We start from the raw sequence: 24,173 nt of genomic DNA on the forward strand, positions 1-24,173 counted from the left end.
TAGGCTTTCTTCAAACCATGATCCTCAGGTCTCAGTCTCCTGAGTAGCTAGGATTACAGGTGTGAGCTACCAGTGCCCAGTTCTCTCCCCGCCCCCTCTCTTTCCTCTTTTTGTGTGTGTGTGTGTGTGTATTTTAAATTTTATTCTGGGCCTGGGGCTTGAACTCATGGCCTGGGAACTGTCCCTGAGCTTTTGTGCTAAAGGCTATATTCTACCATTTAAACCACAGCTCCTCTTCAAATTTTTTTTGGTATTTACTTGGAGATAACAAATTTCAAGGTCTTTTCTGCTTAGGCTCGTGTTGAACCAGGATCCTCAGATATCAGCCTCCTGAATAGCTAGGAATACAGGCTTAAGCCACCCTGTAACTGTTCTTTGCTATGTAGAAACTTTTTGTTTGAGTCCCATTTATGTAGTCTCTCTCTTTAACTGCTGTGTCCTGGACTCTTAAAAAAGTTCCTGCCTATGCCAATAAGTTCTAATGCTTCTCCTACTTCATCTTGCAGGAGTTCCCAAGTTTCAGGTTTGATGTTGAGGTCCTTGATGCACTTCGAGTTGATATTAGTGCATGGTGACAAATAGGGATCCAATGTTAGTTTTCTACATGTGGATGTCCACGTTTTCCAACTCTATTGAGGACGCTGTCTTTTTTCCATTGTATATGTTTGGCTGCCTTGTCAGATATCATGTGATTGTAAGTATATGGGTTTATTTCTGGGTCTTCTAGTCTACTCGATTGGTCTTTGGGCCAGTTTTTATGCCAGTACCAAGATGTTTTTGTTATATAGCTCTGTAGTAATGTTTGAGGTCTGGAATTGTGAAACCTCTAGTATTACTTATTTTGCCTAAAATTGCTTTGGCTGTTTGAGGACTTTTGTAGTTCCATATGAATTTTTGTTTTTTTTTCTCTATCTTGGCATTTTGATGGAGATTGTGTTGAACTTGAGGATTGCCTTTGGCCATATTTATATTAATTCTACCTATCCATGTACATGGGCGGTCTTTCCATTTCTTTGTGTCTTCTTTGATTTATTACAGAGAACATTTTATTTTCATTACATTTTTCCCCTTAAAATGCAGTAAAATGGGCTCTTTTTCAATGTAGAATTCTGTGACTTTTCCCAAATGAAAAAAGCATGGGATTGTCATAATCAGAATTTTTTTTTTTTTTTGGGTCGGCCGTGGGGCTTGAACTCTGGGCCTGGGCGCTGTCCCTCAGCTCTTCAGCTCAAGGCGAGCCCACTACCACTTGAGCTACAGCGCCACTTCCGGTTTTTCTGGTGGTTTATTGGAGATAGGAGTCTCACCGTCTCTCCTGCCCCGGCTGGCTTTGAACCGCGATCCTCAGATCTCAGCCTCCTGAGTAGCTAGGATTACGGGCGTGAGCCACCAGTGCCCAGCTCATAATCAGAAGTTAAAGAAGTTCCTTTACCCCACCCCTCAGCTTTCCATGTCTCTCGTTTTGTTTTGTTGGTTATGGGGCTTGGACTTGGGGCCTGGACACTGCCCTGAGCTTCTTTTGTTCAAGGTAAGCACTTTACCACTTAAGCCACAGCACCACTTCTGGCCTTTTCTGTTTATTTGGTACTAAGGAATTGAACCCAGGGCTTCATGCATGCTAGGCAAGCACTTTATCATTAAGCCACATTCCAGCCCCATCACAAGACATCATGAGGATGTCAGGTATTGGTGGCCTGAGCTTCTGATGGCCATTTATTCTGTTGCTTTGCAATTTTTCCATTCAATTTATCTGTATAACATGCTAGGTATGAGGCATGATTGTTCTGATTAGAAGATGATGAAGGAGGGAGACACCCAAGGAAAGCAAGTTAGACAGGAATTACACGTCACAGTGTTCTACTGCATCTGTGGGACTAGGTCATGTGTTGTTAGCTAGATGCCAGGCACAAGATGACTCGGGTGTGTGTGTGTGTGTGTGTGTGTGTGTGTGTGTGTGTGTGTGTGTGTGTGTGTGTGTGTGTGTGTGTGTGTGTGTGTGTGTGTGTGTGTGTGTGTGTGTGTGTGTGTGTGTGTGTGTGTGTGTGTGTGTGTGTGTACACACTGGGGCTTAAACTCAGGGTTTCACAATCTTGCTCAACTTTTTTGTTCAAGACTGGCTCTGCCACTTGACTACACCTCCAGTTCTGACTTTTTGCTTGTTAATTGGAGATAATAGTCTCTTGAATTTGCCCATCCCTGCTGGAGATCCTCAGATCTCAGCCTCCTGAGTAGCTAGGTTTACAGCTGTGAGTCACCAGTGCCCTGCTTTTTTTTTTAAAAAAACTGAGATTTGAACTCAAGGCCTCATACTTGCTAGGTAGGAGCTGTACCACTTGAGCCATACCCCCAATTCTTTCTGCTTCAATAATTTTTCTAATAGGGTCTTGAGTTTTTGACTGGGTTGGCATGGAGGATGACCCAGCTATTATGCTTCCATCTAGCTGGGATGACATGCATCTGCCACCATACTCAACTTGTTGAAATGGAACGCGGGTCACATAAATTTTTTGCCTAGTTTGACCTCAAACAGTAACCCTCCCAATCTTTGCCTTCTAAGTAGCTAGGATTACAAGTGTAAACCCCCATGTCTGGCTTGCGCTGAAGGGCTTTCTAACAGGAACAGGGGTAGGGCATGTGTCTTTAAGGAGCAAATAATGGGGTTTTATGGATGACCAGTATTCTGCAATATAACTTTTCAATACAAAAAATCTCTTCCTGCTAGGCACCAGTGGCTCACACCTGTAATCCTAGCTACTCAGGAAGCTGAGATCTAAGGATCACAGTTCAAAGCCAGCCTGGGCAGGAAGGTCGGTGAGACTCTTATCTCCTGAACCACCAGAAAACTGGAACTGGTGCTATGGCTCAAGTGGTAGAGCATTCACCTTGAGCTGAAGAGCTGAGGGACAGCACCCAGGCCCAGAGTTCAAGCCCTATGAATGACAAAAAAAAAAAAAAAAAAAAAAAAATTCTTTTGGGAAAGGGTGTAAAGGGAAACACACTAACTGGGCTGCTGTCGACACTGAATTCTTCCCTGAGAGTGATGTTCAGGCCCTGGTTCCTTCCTCACTGCGAATCCCTGCCTGATCTTGGCTCCTAGTTTCCCCCTTTGGAGTTTTTTTTTTTTTTTTTTTTTGGTCCGGTCGTGGGGCCTGAACTCTGGGCCTGGGCGCTGTCCCTCAGCTCTTCAGCTCAAGGCTAGCACTCTACCACTTGAGCCACAGTGCCACTTCCAGCTTTTTTCTTTTTGCTTATGTGGTGCTGAGGAATCAAACCCAGGGCCTCATGCATGCAAAGCAAGCGCTCTACCACTGAGCCACCTTCCCAGCCCCCCCTTTTGGAGTTCTTGTTTGTGTGTGTTCCCCTATGGCCACATGTGGCCATATTTTATTTTCTGTGTATTTTTAGAAGCCTGAGGATTGCATTAAGAATAGTCACAGTGCAACCTAAGTTTTTTTTAAAATTTCATTGGTATTAGAATTTTTCCTGTTCTCTCCCCCTTCCCAAAAAATGATGAACTTAATGTTCTTCAGTTTCCTTGTTACCTTAGTATCCCTTTTGTATATTCCTCTTCTGCCTCACCTTGAGTTTGAGGCTATCTGAAGTCATAGGTTGAATGGGAAGGAAGCACTTTTTAAAAATTATTCTTTTTTGTCCTGGGTGGGGCTTAGACTCAGGGCCTGGACATGTCCCTGAGCTCTTTTTTTTGCTCAAGACTGGTGTTCTACCACTTTGAGCCACTGCACCACTTCTGGTTTTTTGGTGGTTTATTGGAGATAAGATTCTCAAGAACTTTCCTGCCTAGGCTGTCTTTGAACTGTTATACTCAGGTCTCAGCCTCTACGATTACAGGTGTGAGCCACTAGCGCCTTGCTGAAGCTTGACCAGGCTGTTCATTCATGTCTTAACAGCTTATTTTTTGTTGTGTGGGGATATAGAAGTGACTAGCCACTGCCTACACTTCAGGGAGGCTATATTCTATGCTAACTGAAGTCAGTCAACAGTGCAGTTTTTGAGAGATGAAGACAGGTTGATACATATATACATAGGTATATTGTGCTTCATTGAGTTGACGCCCCATGTAATATAACCTGTACTATAACCATCTGTCCTTCTGAGAAAGAAGAAATGTCCCTAATTCACGTGACATGCTATTGGTTGTAAGAAGTGTCAGTGGAGTTGACATACAGAGCACCTATGAATTGGTAAAATAAAGTCAGACACTTTTAGATCTGTTACTTCCTGTCTTTGTGATGGTGGTCAGCTCACTCTTGGCATGTCAGTCTTTAAAATGGGGAACATGAGCTGCTTTTGTGGCATTGCCTGGTTTTTTTGTGGTGTGTCATGGTTAGGAAGCCCTTGGGGAACCCATCGCTGCCTCCCTGTCCAGATTCTACCCTCTTCCTTGTATGGAGTGTAATGGTTCATTATAAGAAATACTGATTGAATGGATAGGATGTAGAAGTAAATGATGCAGGTAATTCCATACATCTTCATTTCTTTTCCCTTTTGTCTTTTTTGTTTTTAGAAAGAAGGAACTTGCAGCCACCAAAAAAGACCGGGTGAATCATTGTCTGACAATATGTGAAAACATAGTGGCACAATCTCTCAGGTAATTGTACTCTGAACTTCCTGTTTTTTTATTTTTGTTTGTTTGTTTTTCTGGGTCGTGGGGCTTGAACTCTGGGCCTGAATGCTGTCCCTCAGCTCTTCAGCTTAAAGCTAGCAATCTACCACTGGTGGTTTATTGGAGTAAGAGCCTTGCACTTTCCTGCCCGGACTGACTTTGAACTGCAATCCTCAGATGTCAGCTTCCTGAGAAGCTAGGATTAAATGCGTGAGCCATGGGTGCCCAGGGAATAAAAACTGTATGTGTTGCATCTTATGTCACCAGTTGCTTTTAAGAAATACTTTAAAAATGCTGGGTATGTTGTGCACACCTGTAATCCCAGCAGTCATGCTGAAGCAAGATGACATCAAACTTGAGCCCATAATTGACAGACAGCTGAAAGAGGTCTTATCATAAAGAAATTAACAATTATTTATCCATATTTCTGGTTGTATACTAAGACTATTCAGACAGTGTAGTGAATAATATTTTCTTTTTATAATCTTATATACAAGAATTACAGCCAGTATGGTAATTAGATAACATGTTTGTATTTAATTAGTTTGTATTTAATTAGTGCTAATTAAAGTCATGTTTGGTTTGATACTAAAAGTCATGTTTGGTTTGATAATTTTACATTTACTGCAGTGATTAGAGCAGTCCAAGCTCTGTTGAGTATCACCTGTCAGAGATGTGCTTGTCCTGACACCTGTGCTCCCGTAGCTGCAGCCTGCTCCTCTGCATTTGGGGTTGGCAGGCTGCAGGCAGCTGTTGCCCAGCGGCCTCCATGGCTGAGCTTCCCAATAGTCAGCCAGCCACACCTTTTTGGTTTTTGTGGGGTTTTTTTGGTCAGTCCTGGGCAACTCAGGGCCTGGCCACTGTCCCTGAGCTTCTTTTGCTCAAGGCTAGCACTCTACCACTTGAGCGAGCCCCAGTGCCACTTCCGGCTTTTTCTGCTTATGTGGTACTGAGGAATCGAACCCAGGGCTTCATGCATGCAAGGCAAGCACTCTACCACTGAGCCACTTTCCCAGCCTGAACCCCTTCTTTTCTTTATCTTTCTCTCTCTCTCTCTTTTTTTTCTTTTTTGGTTGGTCGTGGGGCCTGAACTCTGGGCCTGGGCGCTGTCCCTCAGCTCTTCAGCTCAAGGCTAGTGCTCTACCACTTGAGCCACAGTGCTACTTCCAGTTTTTTTCTGCTTATATGGTGCTGAGGAATCAAACCCAGGGCCTCATGCATACAAGGCAAGCATTCCACCACTGAACCACCTTTCCAGCCCCTGAACCCTTCCCAGCCCCTGAACCCCTTCTTTTATAGCTTCTTTGTTGTGTTAATCAGATGTTTTGTTGCTGTGACAAGATACCTAAACCACTTAAGAAAGGAAAGATCTACTTTAGTCCATACTTTATAATGTAGAATAATTTTGCATGTTACTATAGAAATTAGCATATTACTATACAAAACTATGATAAAAGTAGAGGGAAATGGTTTGAATTCCATCTCTGACTCCTATATAAGCTAAGTGGTCTTGGGGACAGGAGGGAAAGACTGGGAGAGAGCGATGGAAGGGGAAACATGGTTCAAAAAGAACTGAACATTACTCATTACCTGATTCATGTAACTGTAACTCCTCTGTATATCAACTCTACAATAACAATTTTAAAAAGTAAGCTAGGTGATCTTATTAATTTGCTGGTCTTAGGGCTTGAATTCAGGGCCTGGGCACTGACCCTGAGCTTCTTTTGCTTACAGTAGTGCTCTACCACTTGAGGCAAAGCTCCATTCCTGGATTTTTCTGTGTAGTTTATTGGAAATAAGAGTCTCACAGCCTTTTCTGCCTGGGCTGACGTTAAACCACAATGCTCAGATCTTAGTCTTTGGAGTAGTTAGGATTATAGGCATGAACCACCAGTGGCAGGGCATGAACCACCAGTGGCAGGAGTGGACCTTGGGGGCCTTTCTCCAACCCTGGTTGCTAGTGGTTTTAGGTAAGCTTTAATGTCTTTGAAACTGTGTTGTCTCATGTTTGAAATGTCAGCTCCATTTTCAGATTTTGTGCCAGCAGGCGGTACACAGGAAACACTGAAGATTTAGCTGTATTCATTGAGTAACATCCCATAGAGATGTGTATTGTCCAGAGGTATACGTTTTAACCTTTTATGCAAGGTGACCTTGAATACTCAGTCCCAAAGAATATCATTTATTCTTGAAAGCTACCAACCCAGAAAATAAGATCTCTTCAAGTCTAAATACTCTGAACTTTATGCTTGACATTTTGTTTTTTTGAGAACTCTGTGGAGTTCATAGAATGTTAGCCTTATGTTTGTAGTAAGTATGTTTAACTGTTTTAAGATTTTAGTTGTGGTTCAGTTTGCCATCTTAAAATAATAGTTTTCACATTGGTTTGTCTCCTCTGCTTTTATGGAGCAATGCTGCATTCATTATACTTCTACAGTGGGACATTATGACAGGATATTTTATGGAGCTAGGGTGATCACAGGTCTTACCAGATAAATAAGTAGTTCATTTAGAATATTCTTCATACTCACAAAGATTTCACAGAGTAGGGCTGAAATGGACATACTCTGTAAACATGTGACTATTATGTCCTGTTACCTTTCTCCTTAAATATGAATGGCCTTTGGAATTTTCTGTTGCTTCTGCGGTATGCATAGAAAGGAGAGGGAAAGAGAAAAGGCCATGTGAGGATGGAGCAGAGAGGTTTGAAGGTGCTGGCCTTGGAGCTGTAGAGTTGTAGTGATGTGACCGTAGCCTGGGTGCCAGTTGCCATCACAGCAGGAGTGAGCTCATGGAGTTCAGCACTGCCTACATCTTCATTTCAGCTCAGGAATACTGATTTTGGACTGAAGCTGTGGAAGAGTAAGTTTTGTTGTTTTAAGCCACTCAGTTTGTAGTAATTTATTATAGTAGTCACAGGAAATGTATGTAATCCTTTTTTTTTTTTTTTTAATTTTTTGGTGCTGGTCCTGGGGCTTGAACTCAGGCCTAGGTGCTGTCTCTGAGCTTTTTTGCTCAAGGCTGGCACTGTACCACTCAAGCCACAGTTCCCTTTCTAGCTTTTTTTTTTTTTTTTGGTGGTTAAGTGGAGATAAGAATCCTACAGACTTTCCTGCCGAGGCTGGCCAAATGGAGCCAGAATTAGGAAGAACATGTGGGATAAGAAGGGGAAAAAATGGTAGATTTAAACCTAGCAATATAGACATTAAAGGCAGAGAATTTTCAGATTGAACAAAAAAGTCAGCCAGGCACTAGTGGCTCACACCTGTAATCCTAGCTACTCAGGAGGCTGAGCTCTGAGGATTGCTGTTCGAAGCCTAGGCAGGAAAATCCATGAAACTCTTACCTCCAATAAAATACTCAAAAAAGCTGGAAATGGCATGGTGGCTCAAGTGGTAGAGTGCTAACCTTGAGCAAAATGCAGCTCAGGGACAGCACCTAGACCCACAGTTCAAGCCCCAGGACCACCAGCAAAAAAAAAAAAAAAAAAAAAGAAAGTCAGTGTATGTGCTGCTGCTTACAAGAAGCTTTTCCCCCTTGAACTCGTGTATAACTCGTCTTGAACTTCCTGAGTACTAGGACTATAGAATGTGCCCCTTCCCTTGCCCCCTCCCCGCCCCTTCTCTCTCTCCATCCATCCATCCTAGTTTTGTGCTGGTTACTGGGAGTACTGGGGGCCTGAGTTCAAGCTTCAGTACCACCATAAAAAGTTCAATTTTATTTAAATTACATTTTAGTGTGATAAGAGATATGCTTAAATAAATTGGGACATCGCCCAGGCCCAGAGTACAAGCCCCAGTACCAGCACACACAAAAAAGCCAGAGGCATGGCTGGACCAAGTGCGCGTGTATGGGTGTTTTAACAGAGATAAGAACTTGAATGAATAATAGTCTGTGGGGAAGGAAAGGGAGAGAGAAACTGGTTCTGTTGGGCTAATGAGAGTAAAAGAGGATGAATATTGTCCAGAAAGGGATGGAGCCTGGCAAATATGAAGAAAGAACAATGAAGCTCTTGAAATTATATTAGGACCTGGGGAGTGAAGACAGTGGAGAGTAATGGCGTGGGGAGGGGATTGGATATGTTGAGCACATGCATGGAAATGTCACAACACAACCCCCCCTCTGTGTATAGCTAATGTATACTAACAAGAAAGAGAAAGTGTTGCCCCATTTAGTATTTTACATTAGAGGATTATATTTTTCACAATCAATACTGATGAGCTATTAAAGCCATTAATTTTCATGTAATGTTCCTTTTCTATTTCAGAATTGCATGCAGAATTCTGGATACTTTATTCATTTTGTCATCATGTCTCTCTGTAGGTTCCTCTTGGCTGTGACAGTCTTTTCTTTTTTTATACTTTAGAAATTCTCCAGAATTTCAGAAACTTCTGGGTATCGCTATGGAACTTTTTCTGCTGTGTAGTGATGATGTGGAGTCAGATGTCAGGATGGTGGCTGATGAATGCCTCAACAAAGTTATAAAAGTAAGAGCTAAGCAAAGAAGCCATCGTTTCATACTTCCTCTGTCTTGAGTGTATCAGGATGTCTGGATGACTTTGGTTGTGGTGTGTGGTTTGGGGTCGGGGTATTTGCATGTACCTGGCACGTCAGAAGGAGCTGAGTTTCCATGGCAGGGTGTGCATGTCCCGGTGGCAAGGAGGGCTGGGTTACATTGTCCTCTGCAGTGAACACACATTTGCAGTGCCGTTTTAGAAGAGGACCAGAGTAGGACAAGAGCTGTTAGCCTTGGTTACCAGGGGGCTGCCTGGACCTTATTTCTGGCTTAGCCCTGAAGTGAGCAGGGAGGGCAAGAAAGAGCTTTGAGGACCATGAAGCTTCTCAGTAGCATAGGCTGAGGCGTGGGGAGGCTGTGAGCATCTCTGCCAGAGAGGAGGCCCAGATTTTCGGGAAGGACGGAGGATCCTGGGTGGAGCGAGGGGCTCAGGACCGGTGTGTATGGTCATCTTTGGCCTGTTTCACACTTCTCACTTTGTAGCCTGTCACCTGAATTGGTGTCATCTAGTGAAGGTTTACTATGAGAGCTTTAATTTTAATTTTGTTATGCAGTATTTGATTTTGATAAAGGTTAAATTCTTTTTTTTTTTTTTTTTTTTTTTGTCGGTTGTGGGGCTTGAACTCTGGGCCTGGGCACTGTCCCTCAGCTCTTCAGCTCAAGGCGAGCCCACTACCACTTGAGCTACAGCGCCACTTCCGGTTTTCTGGTGGTTTATTGGAGATAGGAGTCTCACAGTCTCTCCTGCCCGGGCTGGCTTTGAACCACGATCCTCAGATCTCAGCCTCCTGAGTAGCTAGGATTACAGGCGTGAGCCACCAGCGCCCGGCAAGGTTAAATTCTTTTTAGTGACTCATGTCAAGTATGTCCAGTAATTTTTTGCCTACATTTGCTTCTTAATTGTTTTCAGCTGAGCTCTGGTGGCTCACACCTGTAATCCTGGCTACTACTGAGAATCATGATTGAAGCCAGCCTGGGCAGGAAAATCAGTGAGACGCTTATCTCCAATTAGTTACCAGAAATCCCAGAAGTGGAGCTGTGGCTCAAACAGTAGGAACACTGTGCTTGAGCAGAAGAGCTCAGGGAAAGTAGCCAGTCCTTGAGTTCAAATGAGGCAGTGCTGGGGGTTGGAGAAGGAAGGAAGGAATAGTTTTCCAATTTAGTTGCTATTCTAGTTGACTTTGCTACCAAGTTCAAATTTTGCTTGCCTTTAGAACCACGAGTAAGTGTGTCTTCCATGAATGTATCATGCTCTCCCTTTTTTTTTTTTTTTGGCCAGTCCCGGGGCTTGAACTCAGGGTCTGAGCTCTGTCCCTGAGCCTCTCTTTACTCAAGGCTAGGACTCTGCCACTTGAGCCACAGTGCTACTTCAAGCTTTTTCTGTGTATGTGGTACTGAGGAATCAAACCCAGGGCTTCATGTAGGCTAGGCAAGCACTCTACCACTTTGCCACAGTCTCAGCGCTATTTCTGTCTCCTTGTAGGCTTTGATGGATTCTAATCTGCCAAGGCTACAGTTAGAACTCTATAAGGAAATTAAAAAGGTAGGCCTTTATTTTCCATTGTCATAAAGATGATATTTTAACACTGAATGCAACTGTATGTTTAGAATTTTATTTTGAAGTTAATAAGAAAAAATTATGAGAAAATGCTGTTTGAAAAGGAGACTTTGTTTTGCTTTTCTCCAGAAGCTTATTCTTCATTTTATTAGATGAAAATTTAAAAGGTTAACTTAACTTTTTAATATATATCTTTATAATTGAAGCCGTCTGTCTAAAACCAGATGTTTTACGCATTTAGCCTCCTCTCTGAAAATAGGAGTGAGTAAAGAGAATCTTTGTTTACACATTGCCCTTCCGCTGACAAGTGCATGTGACCCTTAAATGTAACTTGTTGCTCATTAAATGCACTCAGAATGGGGCCCCTCGAAGTCTGCGTGCTGCCCTTTGGAGGTTTGCTGAGCTGGCTCACCTGGTTCGACCTCAGAAATGCAGGTAAGTTGTATTTCTGTCTGTTTGTTTATTGTGCCAGTACTGGGGCTTGCCTCAGGATCTGGGTGCTACCCCTTAGCTTTTTTGCTGCTCACAGCCACTTTTTGCACTTGAGCCACAGCACTACTTCTGGTGGTTTTCTGGTGGTTTATTGGAGATAAACGTCTCATGGACTTTCCTTCCTGTGCTGGATTTGAATCTCAGTCCTCAGATCTCAGCCTCCTTAGTAGCTAGGATTATAGGCATGAGCCACCAGTGTCTAGCTCAGCTTTTATTTTTTATGATGCCAGTACTGGTGCTTAAATGTGGCCTCATGCTCTCACTTAGCTGGTACTCTGTGACTTGAGCCACACCTCCACTTCTGCTTTTTTTTTTTTCCCCCCGTGGGTTGTAGGGCATGAACGCAGGGCCTGGGTACTGTCTTTGAGCTTTTTCACTCAAAATTAGTATTCTGAGACTTTGAGCCACAACACTACTTCTGATTTTTTGGTAGTTCATTGGAGGTAAGAGTTTCACAGACTTTCCTGCCTTGGTTGGATTTGAACTGTGATCCTTAGATCTCAGCCTTCTAAATAGGTAGGATTACAGGTAAGAGCCACTGGTGCCCAGCGCCTCTGAGACATTTAAAAATTATTTCGGATCTGCTGATCTTTATGTCTCAGCTCAGATCTCTCTTCTTCAGATACACCTCCTTGTCTAAATCTAGTGTGTTTCACGTTGCCTACTCTGCCCCTCCCAAATGGCTGCCTTGTTCTGCTTATATTTCCTTCACAGCACCCATTCCTATGTGGAATATTCTTATATACTTTATTAGTATACTTGTTAGTTTTCTGTCCATCTTGCCATGTGACTTAGGTTAGCAGGGGTCTCACTGTCCTGTTCCACACTGTAGTGTGCAGTCTGTATGTATGCACACTGGGTGCACGTCATAGTTGCTTAAAGGTACTTGTTAACAAGGAAGGCTGAGGTTCCAGTCTCATCTCACAAACTGTAGGAATTACTAGAAAACAAATATGTGTTGATTGCCTGGATTGAAAGGATAAATGTTGAGATGTGCATCAAGTTTTAACTACTTGAAACAGTTCTGCCTTAATGGGTTGAGAAACAAAGTAGGACCTTTTTTTAAAAAAAGAAAAAAATCAAATCAAGTCCTTCCTTCTCTCCTTAACTGGTCAAAGCATGCTCACATCCCAGAGACCCTTGGCTCCATCCCAGAGAAACTGGTAGAGCGGGCTGAATCCTCATTGTTAACATGAAATAGTGATCCTTTTGACATTGTTGTTTCAGTGTTAACCTTGTATGACCACAAAGATACAATCATTAAATAAGCTTTGTGTGTGTGTGTATGTGTTGTGTGCACCAGTATTGGGGCTGGAACTGGGCCTCATGCCCCTGCTAGGCTTTCTTCCCTCATAGTAGGCACTCCTGTCACTCCAGCTTTTTGCTGGTTAATTAAAGGTAAGATTCTGGAGAATTTGCGTGCCTAAGTAAGCCTCCTGAGTAGCTAGGATTAAAGATGTGAGCCACTGGGACTTGCTTTAGGAAGTTTGTTTTTATAAAAGCCTTCCTTTGACTACCTTACTTATTTTTATTGGAAATGGAACCTAAGACCTTGAGCATGGTGAGTGTATACTCCACTACTGAGCTACATTCTAAGCCTAATTATCCTTAGTTTGAAAACGTTATTATATTTCTGAAGCAGTGCATCCCAAGTTTACTACATAGCAGCCAAAGTGACGATAAGAATATATAATTGTGATTAGGTGTGGTGGGACATGACTGTAATCCCAACTACTTAGAATGGGAGGCCGATCGTGAGATCACAATCTAAGGTCAGTCCAGGCAGAAGGAGACCCTGTCTTTGGAAAACATACTACAAGCATAAAGGACTGGAGAGTGGCTCAGGTGACGATGTGTTGAGTTCAATCCCTAGTACTATAAAAAGAACACATATTTTGTGTGTGTGTGTGTGTGTGTGTGTGTGTGTGTGTGTGTGTGTTCACGTATGCATGCGCCTGTCATTTTCTTACTTCTTAGTACAAGCCAGGTGTGTGTGTGTGTGTGTGTGTGTGTGTGTGTGTGTGTGTGTGTGTGTGTGTGTGTGTGTGTGTGTGTGTGTGTGTGTGTGTGTGTGTGTGTGTGTGTGTGTTCACATATGCATGTGCCTGTCATTTTCTTACTTCTTAGTACCAGCCAGGTAAAATTTTAGGTTCAAGACTCCCCATTAAACAAGTTCAGTTTCTTCCAGATGGCTGGTTTAGTTTTTCCTTTCAGGTCTCAGTAAAAAGTCATCTTGGAGAGGTCCTCTCGCATCCCTGTTTACTTTTTTCTTTGCTGTTTTTGTCACAAAAGCAGTCAGTACTGCCTGTGGCCTTGCTGGCCGGCCACCTGTCTCACCACTGAAGGAAGAAGGTCCCTTGCTGCAGGGATCTCTGTGGTTGGGACAAGGATTTAGTCCCAGGCTTGACTCTGTCTTGTGACTCAGTCTTCATGTCTCACAGCTTCCTTTTTTTCTTTCCAAGGTCAGATCGTCTCTAAAAGGCCTCATTTAGTTAGGTTTGAACACTTTTTTTTTTCTATTTTGTATTGTTTCTTTTTTAAGAAAGCTTTATTCATGTATTTAAAAATTATGTTTTTAAAATAGTATTATTGAATCAAAATAGGGGCATTTTAATAACTTTAATAACTTACAATTTACTGTAACTAAGTCTGGATTCTGTGTGTGTGTTTGTGCGTGTGCGTGTGCGTGTGTGTGTGTGTGTGCGTGTGTGCGTGCGTGCGTGCATGGCTCAGGCACCAGCACTAGGGCTTGAACTCAGGTCCTCTCACTTTCTTGCTCAAAGCTGGTGCCCAGCTTTGAGCTATGGCCCATTTGAGCCATAGCTCCACTTTTGGCTTTTCACTATACTAGTTAATTGAAGATAAGATTTGTCTGCTTGGGCTGACTTCAAACCTTAGTGCTCAGATCTCAGCCTCCTGAACATCTAGGATTAAAGATGTGAGTTATCAGCACCTGACTAAACCCAGTTTCTTACTGTCCACTGATTATCCCAGTTTCTTACTGTCCTCTGATTATGGGAGAGATGAGGGTTGGGTAACCCCAATCTGCACTGAAGCTTGCTGTTCTTTTATCTGAGTACCGTTTTTGTTTCTATTAAGGATTACTTGTTTATAAAACCATGTTTTTCCTAATAGAAAGCCAAGTGTTTGTATTTTTCATTATAGGAGACCTGAAGAATGACCAATGTTCCTCTTGCACATTTAGGCCTTACCTGGTGAATCTCCTGCCATGCTTAACTCGAACAAGCAAGAGACCTGAGGAATCGGTCCAGGAGACCTTGGCTGCAGCTATTCCCAAAATTATGGCTTCTTTTGGCAATTTTGCAAATGACAATGAAATTAAGGTATGATTGCCACCTCAGGTTGAAAATGTGCAAATGGGACTCCTGGGGCCACTGGCTGGGCAGTCATTTGAGTCATAGAGTAATGACGGCAAGGCAAGTTGGCTTCCTGATTTGCCACACCACTGTCTTGTGTAGTTTTCAGGCACTCCAGGAGTTTTCTTCCACTTCTGCTTTTTATTATGGGGTGAAGTGAAGAAAGAGATGGTTTATAAATGTAAATTCAAAGCACATTTTTCCAGAGAAGTTGAGTTCCGGCTCAGCTTGGTTGAGGAGAGTCAGCACCAAGCCCTCAGAGTGGCAGCAGCTCTTGGGTGTTATGCCCACAAGCGCCAGCACCTGCTTGGCAGCAGACAACCTCCAAACTTGTTCTGATTTATTGCTTGTGGTGTCTAGGAACTGTGGTTGTCACACGGCCTGTGAAGTGTATGCAGGACCCTTGCTCTCCTTTTTTGCATTCAGTCCTGAGCAGCGCAGCACAGTTCTCCTGGGAGGCTGGGAGTGCAGTGGCGAGAACACTTTTTGGAGTCCGATGGAATTGCATTGGAATTCTACACTCTTTGCTAGCTGGTAACCTGACTAAATTGGCCAGCCTGGTTCATGATTTTTTTTTTTCTCTGTATCTCAAGGTTCTCTTTTAATATTAACATGATGTTAAAAGCCAATTTCATGGGCTTTGGAGTAAGCAAAGGAGGTCATGTATGTTAAGAATTTAATGTAGTAACCCAGTCATCTTGCTCAGTGGGTGGGAGCTGCTAATGCTGCTATTTCTTTTGCTCCCTCCTGGCCATGGAGGCTCCTGCAGTTGCAGAACATGAGCACTGTGACGCCCAATGAGCCACCTGCTCATGGGGCCTTTTGGGAGAGAGCAGGTGCTTCTGTGAGAACTAGTATCAGTGTAGAGACCAGGCAGGGGATAACACTTCACTGGGTAATTTAAGTTTTCTGTTTTTCTCTATGATTTGTATCATATTCTAGTAAAATTGTGCCAAGTTCTCTGTCTCCCTCCCCTCCCCTCCCGTCTCCTCCTCTCCCTGAGCATTTTTTACTCAAGGCTAGTGCTCTACCACTTTGGCCACGGTTCCACTTTTGACCTTTTAGAAGTTCACTGGAGATAAGAATCTCATGAACTTTCCTGCCCAGGCTGGTTTCAAACTGTGACCCTTAGATCTCAGACTCCTGAGAAGCTACGATTACAGGTGTGAGCCACTGGCATCTGGCTTTTGTCTTCCTTCCTTCTTCTCTCCCTCCTTTACTTCCTCCCTCCCTCCCTGCTTTCCTTCCTACATTCCCTCTCCCTCTTTCACCCCCCCCCCCTTTTTTTTAAAGTAGAATAGCCATATTACTATACTACTTTCTTGGGCCTTTAGCATTACTGAAAAAAAAAATATTCCCCCGCCCTTCCAATCCACTTGTGCTCATTCAAATGTATTATCAATGAAATCTAGGAACAGCAAAAGGATTATAAACAAAGATGATTTTCCTTTCCTATTTGCCTTAATTCTGTGTCTTAGATGTATGGTATTTACCACCATATTTCTTGAGGTACTGGGTTTTGCACTTTGAAGTTTGTACTTGCCAGATAAATGCTCTAACACTAAGATCTCCAGTTTTTGACTTTAGTTACTTTTCGGATAGGATTGTGTGTGCTCATGTGCGTGCTCATGTGCACACACTCATGTGCACATGCGCGCTCATGCCAGTAACTGGGGCGTGAACTTGGGAACTTGTGTGCTTATTTGGCTTTTTCACTCAAGGCTGGTGTTTTGCCACTTGAGCCACAGCTCCCCATTTCAAGTTTTTTGCTGGTTAATGGAGGTAAGGGTCTCATGGAATTTCCTGCCTGGGCTGGCTTTGAATCCTAGTTTCCTGAGGAGTTAGGATTATAGGTATGATCCACCAGCCCCTGGCTGGGTCTGATGTTTTTGTATAGGTGTCCCCGAATTCTGTGAGTGTACCTTCCCTGGATACAGAGGCCTCAGTTATCATAGACAGGACATACATGCCGAACAAATCTAATGCAGTGTACAGAAAAGCAAATAGACCATGTGCTTGTCAGCTGCTCCTGACTTTGATTCATTCATTTCTGAAAGAAAGTCTTACTTGTTTATAATATATACTCTGGAAAAACTTGAAGCTCTACATTCAAGCCTAGTTGTAGGGGACATACGATGACCCTCATTGTAGCATCTTTCGTTTGTTGGGGTTTTTGCCTTCACAGGTCCTGTTAAAGGCTTTCATAGCAAATCTGAAATCAAATTCCCCCACTGTCCGTCGCACCGCAGCTGGCTCTGCAGTGAGTATCTGCCAGCACTCCAGGAGGACTCAGTACTTCTACAGCTGGCTTCTGAATGTGCTCCTAGGTAAGGGTGAGGCGTGTGGATAACCTAGCCTCTGGCTGTACTCAAAATAGACTTGAGAACCTTTCAGAGCAGACCATAAGCTGGCACCAGTGGTTCACACCAGCCTGAAACCCGCTATTTAGGAGACTGAGATCTGTGGATCAGGATTTAAATCCATCCTGGCAGACATATTGGTGAGACTCTTAGCAAAAAGTTAGAACTGGAGGTGTGGCTCAAATGGTGGAGTTCTAGTCTTTATTGAAAAAGTCACTGAGGCCTGAATTTAAGCCCTAATACCAGTATTTAAAAAAAAAAAAAATCAAGCTGGGCACCGGTGGCTCACACCTATAATCCTAGTTACTCAGGAGGCTGAGATCTGAGGATCGAGGTTCAAAACCAGCCTGGGCAGGAGACTCCATGAGACTCTTTTTTTTTTTTTGTCGGTCGTGGGGCTTGAACTCTGGGCCTGGGCGCTGTCCCTCAGCTCTTCAGCTCAAGGCGAGCGCTGTACCACTTGAGCTACAGCACCACTTCCGGTTTTCTGGTGGTTTATTTGAGATAGGAGTCTCACGGTCTCTCCTGCCCGGGCTGGCTTTGAACCGTGATCCTCAGATCTCAGCCTCCTGAGTAGCTAGGATTACAGGCGTGAGCCACCAGCGCCCGGCTTCCATGAGACTCTTATCTCCAACAAACCACTAGAAAACCGCAAGTGGTACTGTGGCTCAAGTTGTAGAGTGCTTGCCTTGAGCTGAAGAGCATAGGGACAGCGCCCAGGCCCAGAGTTCACGCCCCACGACCAACAACAACAAAAAAATCAAGTCATTGCTGAATCAGGTGACTTATCACTGGGTGCCTACTAAATAATGAGCTGTGCAGAGGCTGGCATGAGCCCATGTGCACCGCAACCATGCAGGAGCTATGGTGCCCAAGAACATCCAGGTGGAGTACAGCCCCACCTGCCCTCCCGACCCGGCCCTTTAGTTGTAAGGCCTGAAACTACCTCAGCACCCTCTAGGTTCTCTGTAGTGTCTGATTATTTCTCCTGTAGTATTAGCAGATCCAGGGGTGAGCATGTTGACATTTGATATAAAATAACCTGGAAGTGGTGCTGTGGCTCAAGTGGTAGAGCGCTTGCCTTGAGCTGAAGAGCACAGGGACAGCACCCAGGCCCAGAGTTCAAGCCTCACGGCCAACAAAAAAAAAACTTCCGGACTTTCAGATGTAATTATTTCACTGTAAGGTCTTTAGTAAGCTTAAAGACAGGGCTGTCCTACAGATCCACTGTTAGATCTGGGCACATAATCTGCCTTTAGTCATGCCTATACCATCTTTATCCTTACTGCTGTCCTTAGAGGAGGATTTTCCTCTCTCTCTCTCTCTCTCTCTCTCTCTCTCTCTCTCTCTCTCTCTCTCTCTCTCTCTCTCTGTGTGTGTGTATGTGTGTGTGTGTCTGTCTGTCTGTCTGTCTGTCTGTCTGTCTGTCTGTCTGTCTGTCTGTCTTGAACCTAGGGCCTGGACGCTATCCCTTAGTGCTCAGGGCCAGCACTTTGCCACATGAGCCACAGCTCCACTTAGGGCTTTTTTGGTGCTTACTTGAAAATACGAGTTTCACAGACTCTGTTGCTGGAGCTGTCTGTGATTCTCAGATCTCAGACTCCTGAGTAACTAGGATTACAGGCGTGAGCCACTGGTGCCTACTGGGTCTCCCCTTTTTATCAAAGAGTGCTGCGGCTCAAAGAGCTGCTCAAAGAGCTCAAATTAGCTGCTAAGAAATCACATTGGCTGCCTTTGTAGGTCTGCTGGTACCTGTGGAGGAAGAGCACTCCACACTCCTGATCCTCGGCGTGCTGCTCACATTGAGGTATCTGGTGCCTTTACTACAGCAGCAGGTCAAGGACACAAGCCTGAAAGGCAGCTTTGGGGTGACACGGAAAGAAATGGAAGTCTCTCCTTCTGCTGAGCAGCTTGTCCAGGTAGGAGCCACACCCTATAGTCTTGTGCTGCAAGGATGAACAAGTGGTAACTCCACTAACTTGGACAGGAGGCACAGAACTGATAGCTGTGGGAACCAGGACTGGACTTTCAGGGGTCGGCTTCGGACCTGCAGCTTCCCCTCAGCTTGCACCAGGTATCCATCTATAAAACCAAGGGTCATGAAGAGTGCTCATCCATTCTCAGTTAATACTGAGTGTTCACTGTGTGCTCTCCATCAGACTGGGGCTAAGGATGCAATAGCAAGCATTTTAGGTACAATCTCTGCTTCTTGAATCCATGACATAGTAAGCTGGTCTGGACAGGGTGCAGTACTAGGCAGGGATGGGCAAATACAGACAGTGGGGAGCCTGATAGAAACTCTGAATGTTGTTCTCTTTCTTTCTTTCTTTCTTTCTTTCTTTCTTTCTTTCTTTCTTTCTTTTTCTTTCTTTCTTTCTTTCTTTCTTTCTTTCTTTCTTTTTCTTTCTTTTCTTTCTTTTCTTTCTTTTCTTTCTTTCTCTTCTTCCTTCCTCCTTCTTTCTTTCTTTCTTTCTTTCTTTCTTTCTTTCTTTCTTTCTTTCTTTCTTTCTTTCTTTCTTTCTTTCTTTCTTTCTTTCTTTCTTATTTTGGTGCCAATCCTGGGGCTTGAACTTAGGGCCTGGAGCTGTCCCTAAGCTTTTTTTTGCTCAAGGCTAGCATTCTACCACTTGCCATAGCTTCACTTGCAGCTTTTTTATGGTGATTAATGGAGATAAAGTCTTACGGATTTTCCTGCCCAGGCTGGCTTTGAACTGTGGATACTCAGATGATAGCCTCCTGAGTAGCTAGAGTTACAGGTGTGAGCCACTGGTGCCTGGCTTCTGAATATTTCTTTCATGCTTTCTGAAGAAAAATGTTTGAGGAAATGTACCAGAAATAAGTGCAAAAAAATAAAGAATCCTACATAGAAATGTGCTAAAAGCCATTTTTAAGCTGGTTGTTGTATAACATGTAATTCAGATTAGGAACTCCAAGAATTCCCAACAATAAATATTATGACTCAGAAGCTGGATAAAGTGAGGCTTGTGCCTACATTGTTAGCAGAGAAGGTGGGACACAATAAAGAACTCGAAGAAAACCAGTGAAATTCACAAAAATCTTACAATTTAAGCAAAATAAAATGTATAATAATTTTAAGATAATTTATAATCAAAGAATTACCATTGAATCCTTTTTAAGCTGTACTTAGTAATGAATGAAACTTTTCCTTTTGATTATCACGTTAACAGACTTTCTAGTGAGTTATTTTATATAACCTGATAATATACATATTGCTTTTTTTTTGTTTGTTTGGTCGGTCTTGGGGCTTGAACTCTGGACCTGGGCGCTGTCCCTCAGCTCTTCAGCTCAAGGCAAGCACCCTGCCACTTGAGCCACAGCACTACTTCCCGTTTTCTGGTGGTTTATTGGAAATAAGAGTTTCATGGATTTTTCCTGCCCGGCTGGCTTTGAACCGTGATCCTCAGATCTCAGCCTCTTGAGTAGCTAGGATGACAGACATGAGCCACCAGCGCCTGGCTTAACTGACTTTTTTAGACTCAATTTCTCTATGGAGGACACCAACTTTAAATAGTGTTATGTGGAAACATGTGAATGTGGTAAAGAGGAAGAAGCAGTGCTGGTGCTAACATAAGCTGATATCCTAAAGCAGAGTCCAAAAGCATCTTCAGAAAGGCCCTTAGCTTTGCAAGTCATGCCATCTCTACCATTATAGGGCAGAAGAGTCACAGACAGCCCATGAACATGCCATGTACCAGTGACATTTCAGTTGCAGGCGGTATGTGACCTGTGGACTGCAGTTTGTCAGCTGTGAGTAGGGTTGTGGAGGCTGCATCAGAAGAGCTAAAACCAAAGGTTTAAGGCAGCTTTCTTTGACTGTTTATTTAAAACTCTTTTACACTGAATTTAAAAGCGTGTATACTTTTATACTAATGGTATAGTTGGCAAACTTAGCAAATGAAAATTCAGGATATCAGTGGAATTTGAATTTCAAATAGTAATTTTGCAGTGAGTATTGTTCCAAATCACACAAAATTTGTGTTAACTGAAATTCTGATTTCACTGTGTCTACATTTTATCTGGTAACTCTTAAAGGGAAAAAGAATAAATCTGTATATAATGTTAACAGTATTACAATTTTTAATTTTATCAAAATAAAATTTAATGTGTCTTTAAATTTCTCAGAATCATGTTTCCAGCATTGACTGTCTACCTGGTGCCAGCTGGGTGCATTTCCTTTCTTACTCCCAGTTTTGGAAAAAGCAGATTGACTTTAGCATGTTTAGTAGATGTGCTCCGCTTATGTCTAAGGAATTAGTGTATCAAGGGAAAAAATCATGTGCATTTAGAATACAATGTGGATGTTAATAAACACCAGTAGAAATGACAGAGGAGTTTTTAAGGGAGAAATTAAAGCACAAGCTTTGCCAATCAAGACCTGGAAAAATAAAGCAAGGTGAAATATGGGACATGTTTTAAAAACCATGACTGAAGACCTGTGCCTCTGTGTCTAGGTGTATGAACTGACTTTGCATCACACGCAACACCAAGACCACAATGTGGTGACAGGAGCACTGGAGCTCCTACAGCAGCTCTTCCGCACCCCACCGCCGGAGCTGCTGCAGGCACTGACCATGCCAGGTGGGCTTGGACAGCTGGCTGCAGCTCAAGAGGAGGCCCAGGGCCGAGACCGCAGCGGGAGCATTGTGGAACTTCTAGGTGCGTTCTCAGCCAAGGTCTGCTTATCAGCAACTGAGTACTAATTAATGCTTGGGACCCTCTTGCGTTGTGGGCTGTGCTGTGCTGAGCAGTCAGCACCTGGTTTCTTGCCCAAATTTAAAATCGTTTTTTGCAAAAAGGAGAACTAGGGTTTAGAAAGTTAGCTGATAAAATGAACTCAAGCATTTAAAGCCTGGTTTCCTAACTTTTCCTTTGACTTGACTGCAGAAAGTGAGTATTTGAGTGGAAAATGATAGTCCATCCTAGCCACTTGTCCTTTGAAGTCGCCTTACTCTGTGGAAAGCTTACCTTATAACCAATGAGAGCAATTACTCAACTTTAATGATTGCTTCTAGTGAAAGCTAATTTATATTTGGTTCTTATATATGTGACGATTATCTGAGTTCTTTGATACTTTTAATTTGGCTTTTTATGTGCAGTCTGACCTCTTTTGAAATTTTAGTCATATTATTAGAACTGTGTATTTGAATTTTGGTGTAATTTTCATCCTGAGTTTAAAATGTCGAACTGTGGAATTTCTGCACTTCCTATAGAAATATATTCACTCACATTCTTACTAGTTTTAAGGGTAAATCAAGTTTTTTGAAGATTTTTAAATTTCTTCTAGATTTTAACAGCTTGTTACTTTACTCTCTCCTGTCACTCTGTGTGATTTACAGCCGGAGGGGGTTCTTCATGCAGCCCTGTCCTTTCAAGGAAGCAAAAAGGTGATTATTTCACAAGTCTGAATCTTGTGTTGAATCAAACTGTTTTTTTTTCTTCTGTATTTCTTACTATGTAGAACAAAATGTCTCCAGTTGTTCGCAGTAGGATGATTGTATGTAGAAATATTGCCAGAATCTGATAAGTAGGCCTGAAGGTTTCTGTGGCCTTTAAGTAAATTCTGAGCCAGGTGCTGGTGGCTCACACTTGTAATCCTGCTACTCAAGAAGCTGCGATCTGAAAATCATGGTTTGAAGCCAACCTATCGGGAAAGTCTGTGAGCTGTGGTTCATAGTGGTAGAGTGCTAGCCTTGAGCAAAAATAGCTCAGGGAATATGTCTAGGCCCTGAGGTTTTCTTTTTTTGTTATTTATTTATTTATTTATGTGCCAGTCCTAGGGGCTTGCACTATTCTTGAATGTTTTTTTGCTTAAGGATAATGCTCTACTACTTAAAGACACAGCCCTGCTTCTGGCTTATTGGGGAAGTTTATAGAAGATAGGAGGCTCTTGGACTGGACTTTCCTGCCTAGTAGCTAGGATTATAAGTCTGAGTCACCAGTGCCTGGCTCCTCATCAGTTTCTAATGATGAAGGTCAGGAATGAGCTTAAAAAATGATTAGTTATCAGAGAGTAACTATTTAGCTATATGAGCCATAAAGTCCCTTGAAACTCTGTGAGCTGATAAGTGTGGTCTTGTTTCAGTACAACCTTAATACATGCAGCAGGCCCACTCCTACTGTGGGGATCATTATAATTTATAAAGATAACTTCTCTTCCTAATTAATTTTGTCTAGTGTTAGGACTATTGCTAAATAGCTTGTTTGGTTAATTATTCCAATTTAAGCCACACTTAGCTTTATGTATATCAAAGTTGTGTGATATAATTACTTTCATTTTTATTAAGTCAAAGTCTTCTTGACTTAATTTGATAACTTTCTTTTTTTTTTTTTTTGGCCCGGTCATGGGGCCTGAACTCTGGGCCTGGGCGCTGTCCCTCAGCTTCTCAGCTCAAGCCTAGCGCTCTACCACTTGAGCCACAGCGCCACTTCCGGCTTTTTTCTTTTTGCTTATGTGGTGCTGAGGAATTGAACCCAGGGCCTCATGCATACAAGGCAAGTACTCTACCCACTGAGCCACCTTCCCAGCCCCTTGATAACTTTCTTATACACAATTATTTGCAACACTGATTATTTCCTTTTTTTTTTTTTTATTGTCCTGGCACTAATGGCATGAGCCGCCAGTGCCCAGGTTGAATGAGATTTTTTTTTTTTTGGTGCCAATCCTGGGCTTGAACTTAGGGCCTGAGTGCTGTCCCTTAACTTTTTTATTCAAGGCTAGTGCTCTACCACTTGAGCCACAGCTCCACTTTGAGTCTCCTGGCTTTACAGGCCAGTCTTCAACTCACAACCTCCATGCTGTCTCCACACCTGGGGTTTCAGGCCCGAATCGCCACAACTGGCTTTTGCATGACACGTTAACTGAAATTGCATTCTCCAGTAAACACTTACAGTATTCAGTTAGAGTCACTTACACTAGGAAGCTTGTCTTGCTAGTGCATACTTGTAGTGTGGTTGGGATTTTCTGAGGTATGAGGATTTTTTTTTGGGGGGGGGTTGGGGGAGTCTGGTCGTGGGGCCTGAACTCTGGGCCTGGGCGCTGTCCCTCAGCTCTTCAGCTCAAGACTAGCTCTCCACCACTTGAGCCACAGCGCCACTTCCGGCTTTTTTCTCTACCACTGAGCCACCTTCCTAGCCCGGTATGAGGATTGTTAAATCTAGGATTTCAAGACCAGCCTGGACAACGTAGTGCAGACTATCTCTTAAAAATCAAAGTGAGGCATTTAGG

General features: G+C 43.1%; 1 protein-coding gene across 2 annotated transcripts in view; it reads left to right on the forward strand.

The window, feature by feature from the left end:
* The window catches only part of Htt (huntingtin), a 122,788-nt gene that overhangs the window by 12,933 nt on the left and 85,682 nt on the right, over window positions 1-24,173 (forward strand). For both annotated transcript variants that reach the window (XM_070021755.1, XM_070021756.1), the window contains exons 2-10: window positions 4,526-4,609; window positions 8,991-9,111; window positions 10,624-10,683; window positions 11,054-11,133; window positions 14,396-14,534; window positions 16,753-16,894; window positions 18,668-18,846; window positions 21,400-21,604; window positions 22,285-22,332. In XM_070021755.1, the coding sequence (XP_069877856.1) occupies window positions 4,526-4,609; window positions 8,991-9,111; window positions 10,624-10,683; window positions 11,054-11,133; window positions 14,396-14,534; window positions 16,753-16,894; window positions 18,668-18,846; window positions 21,400-21,604; window positions 22,285-22,332 (1,058 nt within the window). The remainder of the gene's footprint in view (window positions 1-4,525; window positions 4,610-8,990; window positions 9,112-10,623; window positions 10,684-11,053; window positions 11,134-14,395; window positions 14,535-16,752; window positions 16,895-18,667; window positions 18,847-21,399; window positions 21,605-22,284; window positions 22,333-24,173) is intronic.

The sequence above is a fragment of the Dipodomys merriami genome, unplaced genomic scaffold (assembly GCF_024711535.1).
Source record: "Dipodomys merriami isolate MVZ:Mamm:240054 unplaced genomic scaffold, mDipMer1.0.p SCAF_143, whole genome shotgun sequence".
NCBI lineage: Eukaryota > Metazoa > Chordata > Mammalia > Rodentia > Heteromyidae > Dipodomys > Dipodomys merriami.